Below are 22300 nucleotides of genomic sequence, written 5' to 3'. Positions count from 1 at the left end.
GTTCGTCTCATGAAGTGTGCTCGGCTGACAAATAATTTAAAACATTGAATTTTTGTAGAAGATTACTTCATCTTAATTATAAATCTTCAATCTTCTTTGAAACTTTCAGAGTTGAGAAAATTAATTTTTATACACAGTAATGACTATATTAAATTATCTTTCTTATCAGAGCAATCCATCTGATTGTAGTCCAAGGAAACATAATACATTGAACACAAAAAACACAAACGAAACGGTAGAGGGCAATTTTACAATAACTGTGAGGAATTATAAAAGGGTTGAAATTGGAGAATAAGTTTTTGAGAGTTTAGAAACTACAAAATTATGTTTCTTCATTCAAAACATAAAATTATTTTTTCAGCTTTAATAAATTAATAAAAGATAATGATATAGAAAAATCCGTCCAGTAATGAAAAATACAACATGATCAATAATAGTATTTTATCTTCATTCTACACGAAAGCGCAAATCACAAAACAACATTTTCAGAATTTAGCAGCACACCCGAAAATAGCAATTAATACAAAGCACTTAAAGAATTCCAAGGAGATGAGCACTCAAAAGGGCGAATGCACTCAACTACTATTTTTCGACTCGACTGCTCCTCATCTGTGTGCCTTTGCTTTCATAATTCCCATGACATGGCATCCAATGTTCTAGAGCAAACGTCGGAGATGAAATCCTAATGGGGATATGGCCAAGATTCTTAAAAATTCGGGGGCCTTCCTTTTTGTCACCAAGTGATTAATAAGGTCGAGTTGTCAATGATCAAATGGATAGAATAATAAAACTGTAACCATTTTCAACTTTTCTAATTTACATGCCTAAAATTACATAAAACATTTAAATTTTCTTTTTACAAATATTTTACATTAAACTATCTGAGAAACGCTTCATTTTTTAAAATTTCCTTCTTTCCTAAACAAGAAAACTATTCAATCAATACTTTTATTGGCTTGCTAATATGACTATTTTACCCTCCCCCACAGTATGGAGTAAAATTATCTCAATTATTGTTCCCCTATATTTTGTTTCTCATTGATTAAATACAATCTATACAAATTTTAATTGATGTCTTAAAAAATGACTTAAACACAAATACACAGAAATTTTATCTGAAGGTCAAATGACATTTCCATTTTGAATTCTTCCTGAATTTTATCAATAGATTTCCTTGCCTCAGTTTTGGAATAGAGCATGTTTCATTCATTTCACACTTTTTTTGAAGTCAATAAAGTTTCCACTACCTTCTTTGAAGTTGAAGGAAGAGTCATGTAATATTTGTATTCAATGCTTTTTTTCCCTTTACTTCCAACTTTTTAAACTGGATACATCCCATAACATTTGGAAATCTTGTTAGCATTATGACTGAAGTTCTAGATCAGCTGTTTCAGAAGGTAAGAGAAAACTTTCTTTGACACTTTACATAACTGGCTCTCACAGTACTATTTTTATGATTTTTCTCCCCATTCAATGATGCAAGCACATTTACATCTAAGGACTGCAAAGCATGAACTATATGGTGAAGTAGGCATAGAATAGTTATGCCATTCACTCTCATATTTACAACAGCACAATATATCTTATAGCTACTATATTCATCATAAACATTAGGATAGATTTTTGTAAATCATTTACATATCCTATAAAGTGTTTTATTCCAAGATTTGTACATTGAATTTTTTCAGCCAAATTCAGTAACAATATAGATCACCAAATGATTTTTTTTTCTTCTTTTCTTTTTGACCATATTTCATAAAAATGTGTACTCTTATAGACTATAATGTGCTAATACAGGTGTCTCTCAATATCATGGTTCAAAATCATGAGATCCATCTCAAAATAATTCTAATTTTATTTCTAAAGGGAATGTTAATATAATTAAATTAAACTTCAGGATGTACCACCTAATTTTTAAAAAAGAAATACCCAATATTATTAATAAACATTATCTTATGATATTCCAATGCACAATACTATGGTTATTTTACTCCACTTTACTTAAAGTGCTCTACAAAATAAATAAATAAAGACAACATATCTAAAGAATTTAACTCTTAGCAACAAGATTAAAAACTTTAACTCTGAATATAAAAAATATTGGAGAAAAATAAACTTAAGAGTTTCATAGCCGAACATTAAATCAGAAATGTTACCAATACATATAAAAAGAATATTGCCATATAAAAAATAACTGCTTTTTAAGTATATAACAAAATCAATGTGCTCATAAAAAATAAAACTGTTAATTACTGTCTGTTTTTCACATATCCATTTGAACCCACATGACTTAATCACTCCATGATCCCCATAAGTAAAAGTAATTAGTCATTACTTTTTCATTAATTTATTTTTGGATTTAATTCATTCAGTGAAACCTTAAAAGTTATTTTAATAAATGAAACAAAAATTTTATATAACATTTTTGCTTCATCAGGACTGGAAGCTAAAAGTTTGAAACAACATTATCACTCAAGAGTAATGTTTTTAAACAATGATAAAGTTGGGGGGGGGGACACAGAAATTAAAAGAAATGTGAACATTTAATTCATTACAAGCATATTTTTCTGACCTGAACAGAGAAGAAGCATACAATTATCATTTAAAGAAAGGAGAGATATTATCAGGTTGTTCAGAATTTTAAATCGCAAGAATAATAAAAACGGAAAGAAAAAAGAAACTTGGCAAAATAATAATAGTTAACATAGGATTTAAAATACATTCAAATATTCATATTAATTTGTACAATTATTGATATGATTTTAAGAGAAATACATAAAATAAAATTTACAGATGATCAAATATCCTCCAAAGCGTACAGTAAATATGGAAAAAGGTAGCAATATATTTCAAAGTAAAAAAAAAAAAAAAAAACTTTAGTTAATGAATACACACTTGATTTAAAAAAAATGGATTAATTGAAAATTGTTTACATTTTAAATTTAATTGGTGAACCAGAGGAGTTATCAACAGCTATATGTATTTAAAAATAATAATACAATCAAAAATATAATTAAATTCTACAACATAATTGTAATACAAACATATTTATAGTTTAAAAAATTTATTGTGGAAAAAGGTCATTTCTGATATTAAAATGAAAGAATAATTTATGTCAGTAGGATAATTTTAACTAAATGATTTAAAGCATTTTAACTATAGAATATGACATAATAGAAAATAAAGTTTTAAATGAATGTGCCACAAATAAATAATGTAAAAAATAATTGAAATTTGTTAAATAAAGTGCACAGTACATTAAGTAGAGATACATATTTATATATTATCTAAATATAAAGAATATGTTTTTCAATACCGTCTATTGATACTATAAAATAAAATGCATATTATTTGTTTTACAGTCCCATGCTTATTGCTTTTGGTTAATTTTTTTTCCCTCAAATGTAATAAAAATGAAGTGTATTTTTCCAATTTTCCATTCTAAATAGTTTTTTTTATATCACTTTCCAATGTTGATTTTTAATTTATTTTAACCCTTTAAAGGGCCATTTTTTTTCTAGTCATATTATGTTAAAATATTTTTAGGCTTGAAATTAGAATAAGAAAATGGATTTATTTAGCTTATTAGATAAATTTAATTTGATTAATTAATTAGGTTAATAATTAAGTGACAAACCAAGACACATCATTTTGTGTGAGATAAAGAACTAAAGCATCTAAGTTTCTGTCTTTCTAAAAAAAATTTGTCAGAACTTATGCCAACCTACATAATTTCATACAAAGATTGATAAATTTGGTGGGAAGCATACTTCCCATGGCCTTAGAAAGGATTAAATTGCATTGCTGTTTTAAATCAAAACTGTTCATTTCTGGGATCTGATACTATCATTTTGAGAAGCTTTTAATTATCAGAGGGTTAATATGCAAAGAATAAGCACATTTTCAGAATTCTTTACCAGGCTTTAACTTTTGTGCCATTGGAGATATTTCAATTCTTTTCTGCTTTGAACCATTCATTTTATTTGTATTGAAATGAGATTACTTGGATTTATTTGCAATTTCATTCATTTACTTTTTATGCATTTATTGTTCAGATAGTCAGTCCAATTATGCAGATTATTTAGTAGTTACTAACCCACCTAATATCGAAGAAAAAATAATATTTTTGTACAAAATAAATAAATCATGTTAAATATAATATATAAAAAATCATATATGTTTCACTGAAATATGTAGAAAAATTAAATATTTTACCACATTTTTTACAAGTAAATATATACGACTGAATAGAAAATTGTTCTTTTTATAACTTTTAAAATTAACATGTATATTATGAAAACTGTAAAATTGCTTTGAATTTTTTTCAAAATAAAATTTTGCAATTTTCCAAATTATATAGATTTAATTAAAAAATCGAGCACCTTCCCTTCTTGTCCTATGCATATTTTTAAAAAGATATTTGGAATGCAATCATAGTTAAACAAAATCCTTGCTACTATTCTGTGATTCAGATTTGTAAAATGACCATGTTATTTTTAATTAAAAATGTTAAAATTCACAAAATTTTTGTCAAAGAAATCATTAAAAAAAGGGGGAATATTATAAATTAACCAATCACTTATTAAAAATTAAATAAAAATTGTCCAAAGTTAATATATACATATTGAAACGCCAGATACATGCAAAAATTTCCTAACATTTCAAGATTTTTCTAAGTTCTTTCTACTTTTTATTATCTAGCTGTCAATAATTCATTTTCAAACGGATCACTTTTTTCAGAATTAGAAGGTTTTTTTAAAAAACGAATAAAGTTTTAGATTTTCAGTTAAAAATAGTAAAAGAAAATATGTTAGAAACCTTAAATGAAAAAGGAAATGCAATACCTGGATCCACCAAAGATTCTCTTCTCATAAGAGGATGAGATTTCACAATACTCCAATCAACATGCATGTTTATATTAATATTGAAAACAAAAATATAAGAAAAATTATTAGTTTAAAAGAAAATTCTCAACAAAAGATCAGAATTTTGAAAAATTTCAGCATTATTAAATTTTTGAAATACCGCCCAAAAGCAACATCCTCACGCAAACACCCGTCGCACATCACAAACGACCGCGTTCGCGCTTTCACCGTCTGTTGACGAAGGAAGAGAGGTCACACATTAGGGTTGCCAGATGGAAATAAATAAATAATGAATTCTGCCCGAAATGAATTTTCACTTTTTATGAAGTAATAATGAATTCTTTTTAGCGAATAGTCTGATTATTATTTAGAAATATATGATTATTTTAGAATTCAGAATATTTGAATATTTTTAATTTTATATTTTTTTATTCCATTAAATTGGTGAATATGTATTCGTCCATGCCCAATACGTACATTTTTTCTGACCAATTAAAGTAATGTGTTAGTATTTTTTTTAAATATTTTATCTTTCATAGAATTTGTATTTTTTATAAACATATTTATCTGGGAATTAGGAAGATAGTTTTTAATCAATCTACTTGCTACTTTCCTTACCGGCTGTAGACAACTGTCTAGTAAAATAATAATAATAATAATGTTATACTTACGTTATAAACTTATTTATTTGGGAATTAGGAAGATAGTTTTTAATCAATCTACTTGCAACTTTCCTTATAGGCTGCAGACAACTGTCTAGTAAAAAAATTCGGAACTGTGTGGAAATATATATAAAAACTTTATCAATCCCCGGAATTAATTCATTATCTTATAACCAGGACTAGATGAAGCTTTGAAGGGGCTCTTAGGGAAAGAAAATTTCTTGGGCCCCATCTCCTTAACCAAAGCTCTAAAGTTACATTTTTTTATTGGTTTTAATTTAATATCTATACAAGCAATTTTTAAATAGAAAACATTATGACAAACTAAAGTAAGAAAATGTTTAATTTCATGCCACCTTCATTAGAATTGCTTTCAGTATTACACAGATTTGCGGAAGCGAATTTGAAAACTTAATATTTTTAGGATTTTTCCAGTTATTCTACTTTGAAATTTAAACGTTACCTTACTAAAAATTAAATATGTTCGATTACATAACCTTTGTGGATCAAATTAAAGCACAAAACAAGAGAAACCTAGAAATGCTCTCAAAAAATCACAAGGCCTCGGTGGCTGTCCAAAGTTGGGGACCCCCTTGGCAATTGATTATTTCATAACCTGTTTCTGCTTTTAATGCATGCAGAATAATTATAAGACTTTTTTAAAAAAAGATATCCTTTCTTAAAAAATTATAAAGTATTTGATTGCAAACAATATACCTATTATTATTCATTCCTGCGACTTTTCAAAATGATAGAGGTGTGGTTATTTCATTCCCAGCAGATATACTCTATCGTTATTTGATTGTCACAATTAAATTATTTAAGATTGCTGTAGATTAAGAATTGCAATATGCTTATTTAATTTCCCTGCACTGTATGCAATAAGATGACGGATTCAAGCTAAAGCAGATGTTATGGTCACATGATCATTGAGAGGCAAATCGTACGATATTTGAAGAAACTGCTACACTGCTAACCATTCGCCGTTAACGTCACTGCATACATGCGTTAGTAGTTTACAATTCTTGTATGTTTTTTTCTATCAACGAGATTGTTTTTAAAATATTGCAAACCTGTTGTCAAAATTTGGGAAAATTAGTTCTGTAATAAAAATTATTTAGAGGTAGATAAATTTCTTTCATTTCCTCTGAATATGATGATGTATATCGTTTTAAAGTTTCTCTCTCCAATCTTCCATCTCATAATTTTATTAGTTGTTTTCGCAAGTTAGCCTTGAAAAAAATCAAATGAAAAAGAATATCTAGTGTGTTAACAGATAAGATAAGTTTGGTTGATAGATTCAGATAGATGGACTGAAATGAAACACATCATGTTTCCGATCAGACCGGATTCCAAAATTGTTACTATGTAAATTTGGTTTATTAAAATTATTGTTTTTAGTTGCATAAACGTAAAAAGTAAGGCCAGATATTTCATAATGCTCTCATGCAACTATGCAAGTCCTGGGATATTGGAATTTTTCGATTTAATTACCTGCTATTCATTTATTTTAAATTCAGTAGTCTGGAAATATTGTTTTATCTTAATTAATAATGGATTTTTTTTAATTGCTACTATATATGGATCTAATACCTTTTTGAAATCGAGGAAATCCAGTTTCTAAATATGCAACGGAAAAGTATATAAGATATCCTATTGGAAGTATTGTAATATCTGATAAATTATTTGTAAATTTGCGTGTTGTGTTAATATAATGCTTTGTTAAATGTAAGTTTTAGCATGAAGGTAAATTTGCATTTGCTCATTTCAAACTTCATGGTAGTTCAAATTCATGTAAACTTTTTACTGTTTTAAGAAAAGTTGAATATATTTCATTGTTAAAGCTACAATGGCAAGCATGATGATAAATATTCCATTGTTTATTGGTATTAATTTTATTCTTTGAATTAGAAGTTTGTAGTGGAGCAGATATATTGAAATTTGTTTAAATTGTGTATCCAAATAGGATTTATAGTTTATGGTTTATATAATTTGTCAAAAATCCTTTGTCAAGAAACCATTAAAAGCAAATTAAGCATTCTTAAATAGTATTTTTTTCTATTATTGCAGCTATGGAATTAATTGTATTGTGTATTAACTGCATACCATTGATGTTATTGGTAAACATTAATGATAAAAGAGCCTATTAGTCTTGACATGTAGAGGTTATTATTATTTTGTGATTGAATACTGGCATATGATTAATAATAAGCAGTAGTGGCTCCTGCATAATCATCTTGAATGTGCTGTAACTAGAAGTTTTGTACTGTGTAACAATAATTTCTGAGTAGTTAGTTTTGAGTAGACAGACAGAATATCCATCCATCTGAAATTTCCTTTGATTTCTGATTTAGATTTTAAATTATGTTCAAATGGACATTGCCAGCCAAATTTTCCAAAAACTTTTTTAGGAGAAGGTAGTGGTGTAGCCTGGAAGGTAGAACTAAGATAAAGATTCCCAAAATTTTGATAAAAAAATTGTCAGTTGCGGTGCTTTCTCTTTGTAGGCTATAAATTATAGAAAAAAGGAAAAGATAATATATTGTATGTTATCTATCTATTGGTATGTTGTTTTGTTTTTCAGTATGTATGTACTTTTTCCTAATGTTATATTCATTGAATCTTGGATTTCTTTCTGAATTGGCTACACAACATTTAGTATGATAACTGTTTTTGGTATTCTGTAAGAAATTGTGTTTCTTGTTTCTCCCCCTTCCTTTTTTTCTTTAGTTAGTTTTCTTATTACCTTAAATAGGTTAGAAAATAAAATTAGGTTATCAAGAATTTGAAAGAACCATTATTTGTAAGTAAACTGAAACTCATTTTGAACAGAGAAAAATCATTCAATTTCATTCGATCTTTCTATTCTGCAGTATGTTTTATTATTTATTTTCAAATTTCATCTTACAAAAAAAATTCCCATTGGAAAAACTTTAGAATATTCTCTCTCTGAATATCGTACTCTATCCTTCTTAGTGGAATACTTGCTTAGAAAAAAAGGAAGTCTCGGTTTGTTTTGTGAATACACAGATTCAAGTAGAAAAAGTAAAAAAAAAATTACTTTTGTGTGTTATATTAATGATGTTAAAAGGTGACTATGCTTGCCAGTGACATGCGATTAATTATAATGTTGCTAAGAGCATTCAATTAATTCACAAGTACTAAAAGAAAAAAAAAAATTGATACAAGAGAATTGCAGCTTTTAGTGAGGAATAAAGGAGGTACAGTTGACTGCATAAGAGAAAGTTCTTTTAAGTAACTATGGGGTTTTTTACTTCTGTTTTTCAACTGAGGATGGAAGCATAGAAACAATAGATTGCCTATTGCTGTAGATATGATTGAAATTCAAGAATGAAAAAAAAGTTGTTGCTACAGCTCCACAATACTTATATACAAATTTCCTCTTTTCTTCAGAATTTATTCTTATTTCTGTGTTAAGAAACATCTGTTTGATTTTAATGATTAGTTTCATTTTTGAATAAAATAATTCGGAAATATATATTTTAAAAAAATAGGTTGAAAATGTGGCATATTGTCAGAGAAAATAAATGCTTTTCATCATATGTGTATAAAGCCAGATCTAGAGTTCCTCAAAGATGGAAATCATCTGGAAAGGTATGCATTTTTTTTTCTTCTTATACTTTTACACTAACAGAATGATCTTTTTCATTTTCATTCAATTCTAAATTGACAAAATAAATTTATTTCTGTTATTAAAATTTTAAGCTTAGAGATTCTTTAAATAATAGATTTATAAACATTCAAAAAGGATTGTTTATTTGTTTTAAAAACTCATTTAAGAGAGCTGAAAGGAATGATATGGATTGTTTCAAGAGTTTCAGTTATTTTATCACTGAATCTGCCAATAAATAAGTAAGTGGGGGAGGGGGGGGGATAATCTCGTGTTTAAACTAAGAAAAAAAAAAAAATGTATATTTCAATATGAAATATTTGGCAAGATATGTTTTTATATCAAATAATCTATAGATTAAATATTGAAAGTTTTACTTTGTTTAAAAATACATACATTGGTCTATATTTACAATTGTGATCAAAATGTATCTGAAATACTTCATTTAAAATATATTTATAAATATCTACTGCAAACTTTTATAAAACATTTTGATGACTTCTCTAAACATTTGGCAACAGTCAGGAGTTTTTTTCATTTTATATTCTGAAAATAATTTTGTTGGTGCTAAGGAAATGGTGAATGTTATTGAGCAAAAAAGATGCATTAATGCTTCCTTTTGCATAAAAAATATTGTAAAAAGCTTTTAAGGATGAATTCCATTCCATTAATATAAAAAGTTTGAAGATGTTAGAGAATCTATTGACTATCCATTTTATTTAATGATTAAGGTATCAATAATATCAGAGAAATGCTGCTTGGTTATCATTATTTGACACTAAGAAAAATTATTGGATAAGTTCTTTTATGCCTATCAGGCAATTTTGAAAAAAAAAAAAATAATTTAGGCTTTGTATGCTTTGCTTTTCAAGTTATGCCAAGAAATTTAAATTTGTTTCAAAAGTAGCAATATACTCAAATGCTGCAAGAGATGTGCTGAGCAAACACTTGGTAAATGTATAGCATTTGTGCCATAATAATGCTTCTTCTTACAGAACTAGTTATTATTCATGAGTTTTTAACTAAGAATATATGTGGTTCTATAGATTCCCCATTCCTTTGATATAGACTGTATGACTTTTTCTTATTTTCAAGGTTTAAATTACTTTTTTGTGGCCACTCTTTTGAGTCCATTACAATTTCATTCATTTTCAGAAAATTAAAAAGAAATTATCTGCAAACTTTGATGGGCTTTATATAATCACTCTAAGGTACTTTTTGATGATTGAAAAAGGTAATAGCCACAGGGCATGGCAATCAAGTTATTTTGAAGGCAGTTCAATAAATTTTGATTAATTGATATTTTTTATTTTATACCTCTTTTCGAGGTACTTTTTGATCATAATTGCAACGACTAAGAAAATTTGACATTAATTTTTGAAATACATGCTTAAAAAAGGAAGAAAATTTAGAATGGCTTGTGCTTAATGCAATTCCTAAACATTCTTTAAAAAATTATTTTTAATATGTAATGATTTAGTTTTGAAACTTAAAGGTATTTGTATATTAACCCCATTCCATCAACAAACTGTAGCTTAACCGCATGTCATTGCCAAAGATCATTAATGGTCTAACGTGATATCTTTGGCAATTAATTGCTAGTTACAATAAATACGACAAATTTGGTAATGTCTGTCATGTGGCTAACTTGCAAGTGCTATTTAAGGTTATGAATTCTTCAAATGAATGATTATTTTCACTATTACTCTTTAAAATAGGCAGAAAAAAAAAAGCATTTGAAAGCATTATTTAAGAAGAAATACATGGATTGTATCTTATAGTGTTGCTAATATAATTATTATAGTAATTTTATATATTACACCGGCGTCCTTGCATAGGGGTAGCGCATCTTCCCCGTGATCTGGACATCCCGATTTGGGCATGGTTGTTCTTCATCTGTGTTCTATCTGTGAGGTGTGTGAATGTGCCTCCCTGTAAAAAAGGGATGTGCAAGCAAATGTGTGAGTTTCATCTTCATATGAGCTAGAAGTCAGACTTCTGCCCTTGGGTGCTCGGGGGGTTTTACGCTCAGAAGCTACTGCACCCCCTTTCCGTGGTAATGCGGACACGACATCATCATATATTATGTAATTTTGTATGACAAACACTATTACTGTTTTTATGAGTGCCAGGAAATTTTGCCAGTATAGTTGTTTTAATACACAAGTATTAAAGGACATGAAATTTGAGTCATTGCATCATTGGAAAAAACATCTCTATTATGAAAATACTTTTAAAATTTATTAAAATAGATCTTTTGAATAGAATATTATAAAATTTATTAAAATAGATCTTTTGAATAGAATATTATAAAATTTATTAAAATAGATCTTTTGAATAGAATATTATAAAATTTATTAAAATAGATCTTTTGAATAGAATATTATAAAATTTATTAATAATAGATCTTTTGAATAGAATATTATAAAATTTATTAATAATAGATCTTTAAAAAATTTTTTAATTTGAACCAGATGAGGTATATAGTTTGATTTTGCAGGTATTAGCTGTAAGACGGGAAGATGCTTCTGTATGGGAAAGAAGGGCACCTCTAGCTCCACATCATGTCAAGCAGTTAACCAAAGAGGGTGTCAAGGTTTTGGTTCAGCCTTCCAATAGAAGAGCTTACCCTATGCAGGTTTTATTTTCTTTATATTAATATTGTAATTTTTTTCCATGATAATGATTATTTATTAATTTTTGAAAGGAAAAAAAAAATGTGTGTATGAACATTCATAAGTCTTTATGTTGATAGATTTATTTGTCTTCACATAATAATGCACTCTACACTTTCCACTCTCATCAAAATGTCTTAAATAAGCTACTTCTCCATTAAACTTAGATGAGACTTGCAGGAAATATGTACCTCCACTTGTACACTTCCAAATTCCCCAGTTTACTATTTACTCTCCTAACTTTTCAATATCATCACCACCATTTAAGCCACTTTTCTTGCAAATCCTCTAGTAAATTATCATCTCAATCTATTCCTTTCCCATATTTCTTGCAGCAAACATTTAATTCACACAACAAATGGCGCTATCAATCCAACCAAATCGAAAATCCTAGTTGCTGTTTATAAAACATAATTCTTATTACTCTTTAATGTTTTCAGACTATCTATTAAACTCTTTAATTCCAAAGATAAAACATTTCGACCTGGACTCCAGTTTAACCCTAGCACTTTCACAAAACTACCTCTCTCATCTTCACCAAGTCCATTTTCAGTCCACAATTTTTCTAACTCGCAACTCTTAAATCTCAATTTCTTCAAATTAAAACAACCACTTTTTTTTAAATGGATACAGCATCTGCTGAGAGCTTAAATGCTTCACTCATGCAGTTAGAAGCAAAATTCAAATCATTGACATACAATCCTGAATTTTACATTGCAGCAGAGTTAGGTTTATTGAATTCAAATTTTTTAATATGAGGCTTAATCATGCCACTTAAAATAAAGAGATGTTTTACAACTGAAAGGTAAATGTTTTATTTTAATAAATTTGCACTCTTCATAGAGGTTATCCAAGTACCCAAGACATTGTAAATACTTTCCTTCATTTTTAGAAGTCCCAGTCATCAGAAAAGCTTTCTCTATATCAGCTTTAAATGATATTTTGAATTTACAAATTACATCTAGAACATTAAAATTTGGGCCAGTTTCCAAACAATTATTCAAAGATAAATGACCTCTTGATTTTGAGCTGCAATGAAATATTACTCATAATTTTGTTGATTCTTTATCTTCTCTGATGACTGTTATGTGAGGCATAAAATCCTCATTTCCACATTCTTCAATAACTCCCTTTAAAAATTGATCTCTTACTATTTTACTATTATTTTTACTATTTCTTTATATTTATCCACAACCCATTTATTTTTAAAGAAAATTTCTCTGATTAATCAAAACACTTTTCAACTAAATTCTAATTGTTTTGCAGTTCAGTTGGTAGTTTGCTTACATATTTTTATTATTGATCTTATTTTTGATCTTATATTTGAAAAGTTGACTTAATTTTTTAGTAATATTTTTTGTTTTGTTAAAACTAAAAAGACATAATTTGTTTTGCAGTAGAAGACATGTAAATACAGAAATAAATATTAAAATTTAAAATTTGCACATTTAAAATTTAAAAAGATATGTAAAGATTACTATTATTATAAAACAGAAAATTATATGCTTAAAAGATATACAGATTTATATATGCGTACATGCATAAATGTTTTTAATATTTTGTTCTAAGGTGTTAAAAGAATGTTTAATGTTTGTATCCTGGTTATTGAAAATGCTTATCTTTTTTGTATTGTCAGTTTGAATTATTGTTCAAGTGGAATTCAAATTGATTATTATATTTTGTTTGTAGGCCTATATCAATGCTGGAGCTATTATCCAAGAAGACATCAGTGAAGCACCTGTTATTATTGGAGTTAAACAAGTTCCTATTGACAGTTTGTTGCCAAATAAGACATACTGTTTTTTCTCGCATACTATCAAAGCTCAGGAAGCTAATATGCCTATGTTAGATTGTATTCTTGAAAGGGTGAGTGTTGTTTTGGTAGGATTCAGTTCAATGGTATTGTTTTTGGTGCTGTTCTCACTCGCATCTTGTACAAATATTTTTTTAGTTATTTTTTTATGTAATATTTTTCTCTGAGTTTTTAATGGTATTTTATAATTAAAAATAATTTCTTAACCATTTCCTGTAACTGCAGTTTTGGCTATGAAAATTTTTTTAATTTTTTTGGGCTACAATGTATTTGCATGAAGTAAGAGCAAAAATTGATGAAATAAACATTAAATCTTGGAATTTCTTTTAATATCATTTTAATGAAAAAAAATGTATGTATAATTCGAAATTGGATGCAAATTTCTTCGTTTAATAGAAGATTAAAAAATAAAAGCATGTTTGTAAAATATCCTTTCTCTTTTGAATATATTGTTACAAATCTGTAATTTTGCTACCTGGTTCGAATAGTGTCATCCTGGGAAAAACCGTTAAAACCTTTGTAAGATCTGTCCTGTGCGTGGTGAGCTTGGCGACTTGGCGATGAATTTGGCGAGTTTGGCGACTAAATGGATAATACCGGAAAGTTCGAGAAGTTTCACGATCCATCCAGTAATAACAGAGGTGCACCCAGGTACGCCCTGATTGGTCTGAAGATTCTAGCCCCGCCTCCTGGAACTATAAAAGACGGGCACTCTAAAGCTGCAGTGAAGAAGTTGTGTGTATCGTCAGAAGTGGTGTGCGAGAATAGTCAGAGTCACCGACACGTAGAGATTTTGGGAGGATTAGACAGCAAGCAAGCAAGCTGCTGAACTAGCGATTAAATGTGTAGTGTTTGATTAGCAGTATTTGTTGAAGAAAAATTTTGTAACAATATATATATATATATATATATATATATATATATATGTATTTGGAAAATATAAATTGCATTCAAGACAGAAAAGTAATATATTTTTTAGCAAGTTCTTGAACAGTGTTTCTATTTTAAATAAGAGCATTAGTGCCCATTTCTGAATTTGACTCGCTATTGCTTTATATTTATAATTTGATTAGAAAAAGAGCATTGAAAGTAAGCGATTATTATAAATAGAAAATGAAATTTTTAATTGTCAAATGGCTGGCTAAGCATTATTTAAAAAAAAATATCAGATTGGTCTAAAATATCCACTTATGTGATTACATTTTACATTTTACCTATCTTTACATTTTACATTAATCTTTTTGCAAATTTATGATTTATTACCCTCCTATCTGTATAATCTATGGCCCTGTAATTTATTCAACAATTGTACTTTACACAAACCTTTTGTCAATTTTATAATTATCTTCTTTGACCGAGTTGCTCCAGCACCAGAAAAATACAGGAAATTTAAAAATCTTAAAAAAAAATTTAGAATTTTATTGTTCTTTTTTTTCCAATTCATCTAAAAAAATGACGGTCTCTATACTTTGCAAGAATAAAAGATTGTAGCTATAGCATCAAATAACAAAACAACTTGGTGATCGCGGAAACTCAACTCTTTTGTATTGGCTACCTTTATATATATATATATATATATATAAATCGTGACTAATTTTATTTTGGAGACACATATCTTTCTATGAGATTTCTATATTGAATCTAATGAGGATGAAAGAGACTGCAATAGCTACAGCATGAGAAATTAGAATACATTTCTCTGGTGGGAATAGCAACTTTCAATTTGTGGGAGAATCACAGTTATGTGTAGTTGCTCACACATTCGTAGAGCTGTACCAATTTTCGATTTATCAAAAAAAATAAAAAAATATCAGTTTTTGAAAAATATTATCAGTATCGTGACTATAAATCAGGATTAATGATGAATCGCAATGCAATAAATCGATATTCGAAATATAGCCGAGATATGTAAAGTAGGATGGAACAAAAATGGCCTTTAAAAATTTTTTTTAGATTTAATTTGGTAATTAGTAGGAAAATGTTGCCTTTTAGATTTAAAAAAAAAAAAAAAGTGGTTGTAATATTACATTATCTATAAAGATCTTACACTTTGCAAAAAAGACAACTTTTAAATTGGGCATTTAATTTTTTTTTTTTTTTTTTTGAAATTTTAGTTTAGTTATAATGGGGAAAATTTGCATATTTTTTCAAAAAGAATAAAAAAAAAAAATGTTTTTAATACTATAGCATCTTGATGCATCTCAAAGAATTTAAAGTTTGTAAAAAAATTGAAAAATTATAAGTTTTGATAAAGTATTTGGGAGGAATTTTTTGTTACAATAATATTACAAAATTACATATAATGTTACAAAAGATAATTTTTAAATATATATATAAACTTTACAATTGGAAAAAAATTAGTAATTACAAAATATAATAATATTTTTGATGTCGAATTTTGTGTTTCTTACTTCTGTATCATTAATGATTACAAATGTTACAGTTGCAAAATGTTTGTGTCTACTTCACTGCCACATTAAATTTTGTTTTTGTATTATATTTTGGCATTAACACACACAAGCTCTTGTGTATCCTTCTCGTATGATTGAATTACAGACATTTTAAGCCGATATGATCTCCAGTTTCACACTTCTTTTCACTGTTTGTGTGCGACAAGGAAGCTGGGGAAGTTGATAATCGGGTCCACTATACTATTTGGTTTAGCTTCAGATGCTTTCCGTATAAGGTCTTTGAAAGAATCACTGGAAATATGTTTTTACAGGGAGGGGATTCAGTTACATCAATTTCAAGCCATAAGATCATGTCTACATAATCCTTTGCATCAAAGTCTATCTTTGGTACTTTTAACTTCCCGATTCCGACTCTAATTTTTGTTCTTGCTTTTAAAACGCATCATAAAAAAAGATCTCTTTCAATTTTACATTCATCACTTAGCATGGATAAAAGGATATTTTCTGAAGCAGAAATTGAAAACTTTTAGACTGAATAAAAATTTCTTCTTCTTAAGAGTAAACACAATTGTTTTTCTCAACTATAGAAATTTTTTTTTGCAAAATGTGAATGCACATCATTTAAACTTTTGCAATTGTTTGGAATTGTGCTGGCGCTATGGAGCTATTGTAATTTTTTTATTTTTTTAAATGTGAAATTGTAATATATTTTTGAGTCATTAAATTATAAGAAGTATTTGGAAAAAATTTATCTGCCTAATTATTTATAGATTGAATCAATATTAATGAAACTTGTATTACATTTCTGAAAAATACCACCATCAGTTTAACAGGCTTATAAATTCATAAGAAATGAAATATTGCAATTTGTTATGAATTGTATGTATGTCTGTACTCTACATTGACTAATGTTGATATATTTAAATATTATTCGAGTATATTTGTGTCCGATTCTTGAAGAAATAACTTGGGAAAACTACTGTTTTATACTGTCTTTATTGCTTAATCATTGAAATTTTCTAACTGTATAATTTATTTTTAATATTCTCATTATAATTAATTTGTTTCTTAATTTTTTCTTCATTATATTTTATTTGCAACTGCGAAATTTAATTAACATGCTGCATATGCTTAACAATCATTCAAACTTTATAATAATTTTTCTTCCAGAATATTCGCTTAATTGATTATGAAAAACTTGTAGACAGCAAAGGACAAAGGGTTGTTGCTTTTGGAAAGTTTGCTGGTGTTGCTGGTATCATTAACATTTTGCATGGTTTGGGACTCCGACTTCTAGCATTGGGACATCACACTCCATTTATGGTAACTAATATTTCTGTCTTTACTAATAAAATTTTAAAGAATAAATTCTAGCAAATATTTTTTTAAAATATTTATTAAATCTATTATTTTAGTTTTTAAACGAATCTAAGAAGTTCATTCTTGTAAGCTGTGTTGTCATTTCAAGATAAGCAAGTAAAGTTTCATTTTGTGCCTGCTCTTCATTGTTTAAAATAAACGCTGTGTTTACCATATGCATGATTCTGCTTAATTAGCTGTTATTTATAGCATAAAAAACTATACTATCTTTTTTTTTGCATGGATAAAGTTGGAATATATATTTCAGTGTTTGCCGTTGCATTTTTCATGTAGGTTAAATAAATGGCTTTTTTTTCTTTCTTTCTTGAGTTAAGATTTTAAGTGCATTGTATTTATTTCCATTTCTTTTATTTTTGCATTCGAAGGATTAACAACATAATTGAAGCAATTGGAACAATTATGTATTAAAATCAAAAAAATTAAAACCTCATCATAATGTTTATACTTGTGAAAAAAAAGCAAAAATAAAAATTCAACAATAATAATAAAGTAGATGAAAGTTAATATTTTAGATGCCAACAATGTGCAATTATTTTGTCTGCTTATTTAACAATTCTGCTTTTCCATTGAAATGCAATGATAATTTTTGCATTTATCAGGGTTGCCATGCCTTAGGAAATCTGGGAAAACACAAGGAATTTAAAAATTGGCAGACAAAACCGGAAAAATACAGGGAAATTTGAAAATTTTCATAAAAAAATGGGAAAATTCAAGGAATTTTAATTTTTAATTCGTCCCCCTGTCCATCTAGAAAATGTCAATCTTTAAAGATTGTAAGAATAAAAGATTGTATTCATAGCTTCCTGTGAAAAAAATGCCATTCACGATTGTGTAATGCGAAAACTTGCCATTTTCCTACCCTCTCCCCTTTTTTCTGTATATATCAATTCAGTTTTTATATGTGAGGCAGTTGTTCTTTTTCCATGAGATTCCCGAATTGCAGCTAATGAGCATGTGCAAGATTTCGGTAACTGCATGAAAGAACAGAATGCATTTTTTTGGCCAGATCATTCCATCTGCAGAAGCAGCGCAGTGATGTTTCATTTACCATACTTTGGTTTATTGATTGTTTTGTTTATTATTCAAGAAACTGTAAGCTTCAAAGTAGATTAAAGAATTTAAAAAAAAAAATGAGCTGCTCAAAAATTGCATTTAATACAAATTTGGACAGATACCCCCCCTCCCCCCCGGATTTTTCCGAATTGCTTCAAGAACTTCCACAAAATCCATTTAGTGTGTACTGTTAGCTTTGTAAGAAGATAATAAGCTTAAGTAATATGGAAAAACAGGTACTTTGTAAGAAGATAATAAGCTTAAGTAATATGGAAAAACAGGTACTTACTAGTCATGTCAAAAAAGGAAAGCATATATAACTTGCCTGCCAGTTTAAAAGAGTCATAATTGATGTTAGATAAAAGAAATACAGGAAAAGAATACATGTCAAATCTGAAAACTTCAAATTGTTTGTCCAAAAGAATTTTGAACTTTTTATTTCATGAAGAATAATTTAAAGCTGGATTTATATAGATATTAAAACTTCTAGTGTCTCATTCATCTTTTAATACTTTCAGTGGTATTGGAAATATAATAACCAAAAGTGAAAAAGCTGAGAAATGTACATTAGGTCAGGCAAAAATGTCTTACCTGATTTGTTTAAGATGTTTATGAAACTGATGGCTAAAACTTTATGAAACTGATGGCTAAAAAATCTGCAGAAGTTGCAGCAAACAATGCAAATACATAAATTGACAAAAATGAGTGAATAAAAAAAGTAACCTTACTTTGTAATGCTTTTTTTGTTGAGTAATCATTAAATGATTTGTATCATGATAACAAAATTGTTTTGTATTTTATTTCATCCTAGTCCTTAATTGAAATATTTTGTATGACTTACAATTTAAGAGCAATTGCAGTAATATATCCCCTCTTAATATGTCAATTTTATCTTGCTAAATTTTAAATAATAAAGATAAATGTGTTTTTTTTTTTGTCTGTAAATACTAAAATTCATTTAAAATGCTATTATTTCAAATGTTAAATTGCTGCTTCCTTTCATTGTTTTTCCACTCCTTAAAATCATATTGCATTATAACTAGCACATAGGTGATACTTTTGCATTTTCTCGTATCTTGAATATATGTACAGGGAAAACACAGGGAACATTTTTTCCAGATTTGAGTAGCAACCCTGATGTAAGTACTGGATACTATAATAGATATAGCATCCAGTGGAAAGTAGATGTAATCTTATATATTGAAGCAGAAAATAAATGTAATATTAATTCATGATGTAAGTATGAGCATGTTTTTCTGGTATGTGTGCTTCATTTTTGTGTATTTAAAAATTGATTTAGTTATGAGTGCATGAGATTTTACTTTAAAAAAATCTTTTTTTTTCTCATTATAAATTTTAAAAAAACTTCATATGAAAAGGCATGAATTTAGATTTATTTTAAGACATTATAATTAATTAAAAATGTTATTTAATTTTTTTAAATATAAGAATAATTTAAATGCACATTTAATATAATATTTGTTATAAAATGACAAAAACAAGTTTATTTAAAAAAAATCTTTTAAAATACGGTTGGACAGAGTCTGTACTATATCCTCTCAAAGAATTAAGCGAAATATTGTTTTAACTATATAATTAGTAACAATGCAAGTTAATAGTTCCTAGAAAATTACAATTACGCCATAGTTGAAAGATATTATGCTTGTTGGCATGAAATTTAGAAAAAAAATCTGGTTCTGAATTAAATTTCATTTTGGTTAATTCTTCTGATCTTAGATTTTTTTTAATTATTATTATTTCAATATATCAATGACATTTAAATAAATTAGAATCGTATTTATAATGATTTAACTGGGTGTAGCAACACAGCTTATAGCATTCATACTATTAACTTGAATTGTCACTAACTACAGTGTTTTAACAGGTGAAAGGTAAATATATATATTGATTTCTTAGCATGTAGGTCCAGCACATAATTATCGAAACAGTGGCATGGCCAGGCAAACAGTGCGAGATGCTGGATATGAAATAGCACTAGGCATGATGCCTCGGTCAATAGGACCTCTCACATTTGTTTTCACAGGATCAGGAAATGTATCTCAGGTGAGATAATTTTCTAATATTTTTATTTAATTCTGCCTTTTTGATATTTTCTCATGATAAGATTTTTATTTTTTGCCATACTTTTTTGAAGATAATATTAATCAAATTGTCTGTGATTTGAAAATTCTAATGTTGGTTTAAATGCAAGCTCAGAACAGATAGTTGCCCAAGATTGAATTATGAAAACAAAAATTATTACAAACTGTTTTGAATATTAAAGATAAAATTGAAATTTCAAACAGGTGTGGCAATTAACCTAAAATGAGTCGATGCAATGTTGCATCACAGCTGAAAATTTCACAATTTCTTATTTGTAAAATTTAAAAAAACCATGATCTATTTCTGGTTAAGTTGATGATTCTGATAGGGATGGTGAATTGAAGGACACCAACAAATGAAGAGTCGAGCATTTGTTAACTTGAAACCCGGCTTGCCACATCATTCGGTCAACTGGGAAAGAAAAAACAAATAAGATTATAAATATTATACAAATTAACATTTAAGAAATAATTTACGATTAGCAGCAATAAAGGATTGTATTTAATTACTATATTTTGTAAATGAATTATAAATAGTTCTGAGATAAGCAGGTTTTTTTCTTTGTCCTTTGGTGTGAAACTAATATAGTTGATTTTATCTGCTTCAGTTAATGTTATTAAAATTTTTTCCAGATTTGAAAAATGCTTAATTTAGATCTGGAAAAGATTTACTTTTGTGAGATGCTTTATCAAGATCATTTCTTGGAGTCATAAATGATTTTCTGTTAAAGCAAAAATCAAAACTCATGTTTACCAATGTCACTTATAAAATTATACTTCATACAAAAATATTCCGACAAGAAGAAATGATTGATTAATCTAATTAATAATGGCTAGCGAATTAAACATCACTTATTCGCCACTTAACAAAACTATATTTTAATAGAATAAAAAATTGTCTATGATTCTGAGGAATTAATTAAAAAAATATTTTTCATAACACTCTAGGAAAAGGACATGTGGAGAATTTATGTAATTATTTAGGAGTTAATTAATGAAAAGTAGAGCTAGATAAATATTATATTTGTCTGAGATGATGAAAGTGGTAGATTACTTGTTTTTTTAAGTTTTTAAAAATCGTGATGTAACAGTATTTCTTAAAAATCAAACTTAACCTCTAAATTTCAAAGAAAATGTCTTGTCCTTCATGAGAAATATAATGAAATTATTGATATAATGAAATTCAGGATTAGGGCTTCTTAATAATCTTCTTTATTCAGAAAATCAATGTGTATATATATATATATTATCAATATATCTGCAATTATTAATGTATATGATATTGAAAATGAAAATTAGAAGAAATTACCATTTTAGGAACTATTGACTAAAAAAAATCCATTTTTGTTTAGTATGGGTTTCCAAAATTTTATATTCTGACTGTGACTCTCAGTATCATAATTAAATTTAAATGCTTTCTAAGACTTAGAATTTAAAAATAAAATTAACGTACTTTCTTTTTGAAAGTCAGTGACATTATCTGCTTTAAAACCAGAAGTAATGCAATTTCTAGAAATCAGTCAAGTTAGAAAATTAATATAAATCTGACAAACTTTCTAAATTGGCCTATCTGTATATAATTGAGATATATGTGTACCATTTTCCAAAATCAGATATCTGAACACTTTCCCTTAAACGTCCTTACTATCCTATCCAGTGAACATATTCATGATATATATAAATATAAATTGTTATAGCTTTTTATATA

The 22300-nt window shown here is 27.4% G+C and overlaps 2 protein-coding genes across 6 annotated transcripts in view; one reads left to right on the top strand and one right to left on the bottom strand.

Annotated features, from left to right (window-relative positions):
- The window catches only part of LOC129980842 (6-phosphofructo-2-kinase/fructose-2,6-bisphosphatase-like), a 64232-nt gene extending 59124 nt beyond the window's left edge, over positions 1-5108 (bottom strand). The window contains exon 1 of the mRNA XM_056091265.1: positions 4845-5108. Within this exon, the coding sequence (XP_055947240.1) occupies positions 4845-4911 (67 nt within the window). The 5' untranslated portion in view covers positions 4912-5108. The remainder of the gene's footprint in view (positions 1-4844) is intronic.
- A 1354-nt stretch (positions 5109-6462) lies between these two features.
- Positions 6463-22300, top strand: part of LOC129981903 (alpha-aminoadipic semialdehyde synthase, mitochondrial-like) — a 63697-nt gene continuing 47859 nt past the window's right edge. Inside the window, exons 1-6 of one of the 5 annotated variants that reach the window (XM_056092952.1) lie at positions 6463-6534; positions 9043-9142; positions 11659-11796; positions 13523-13699; positions 17228-17380; positions 20408-20554. In XM_056092952.1, the coding sequence (XP_055948927.1) occupies positions 9050-9142; positions 11659-11796; positions 13523-13699; positions 17228-17380; positions 20408-20554 (708 nt within the window). In that variant the 5' untranslated portion in view covers positions 6463-6534; positions 9043-9049. The other 4 variants (XM_056092951.1, XM_056092950.1, XM_056092953.1 and 1 more) reach the window with 4 other exon arrangements.

The sequence above is a fragment of the Argiope bruennichi genome, chromosome 8, assembly GCF_947563725.1.
Source record: "Argiope bruennichi chromosome 8, qqArgBrue1.1, whole genome shotgun sequence".
NCBI lineage: Eukaryota > Metazoa > Arthropoda > Arachnida > Araneae > Araneidae > Argiope > Argiope bruennichi.
This window is presented reverse-complemented; position numbering and strand designations above follow the sequence as displayed.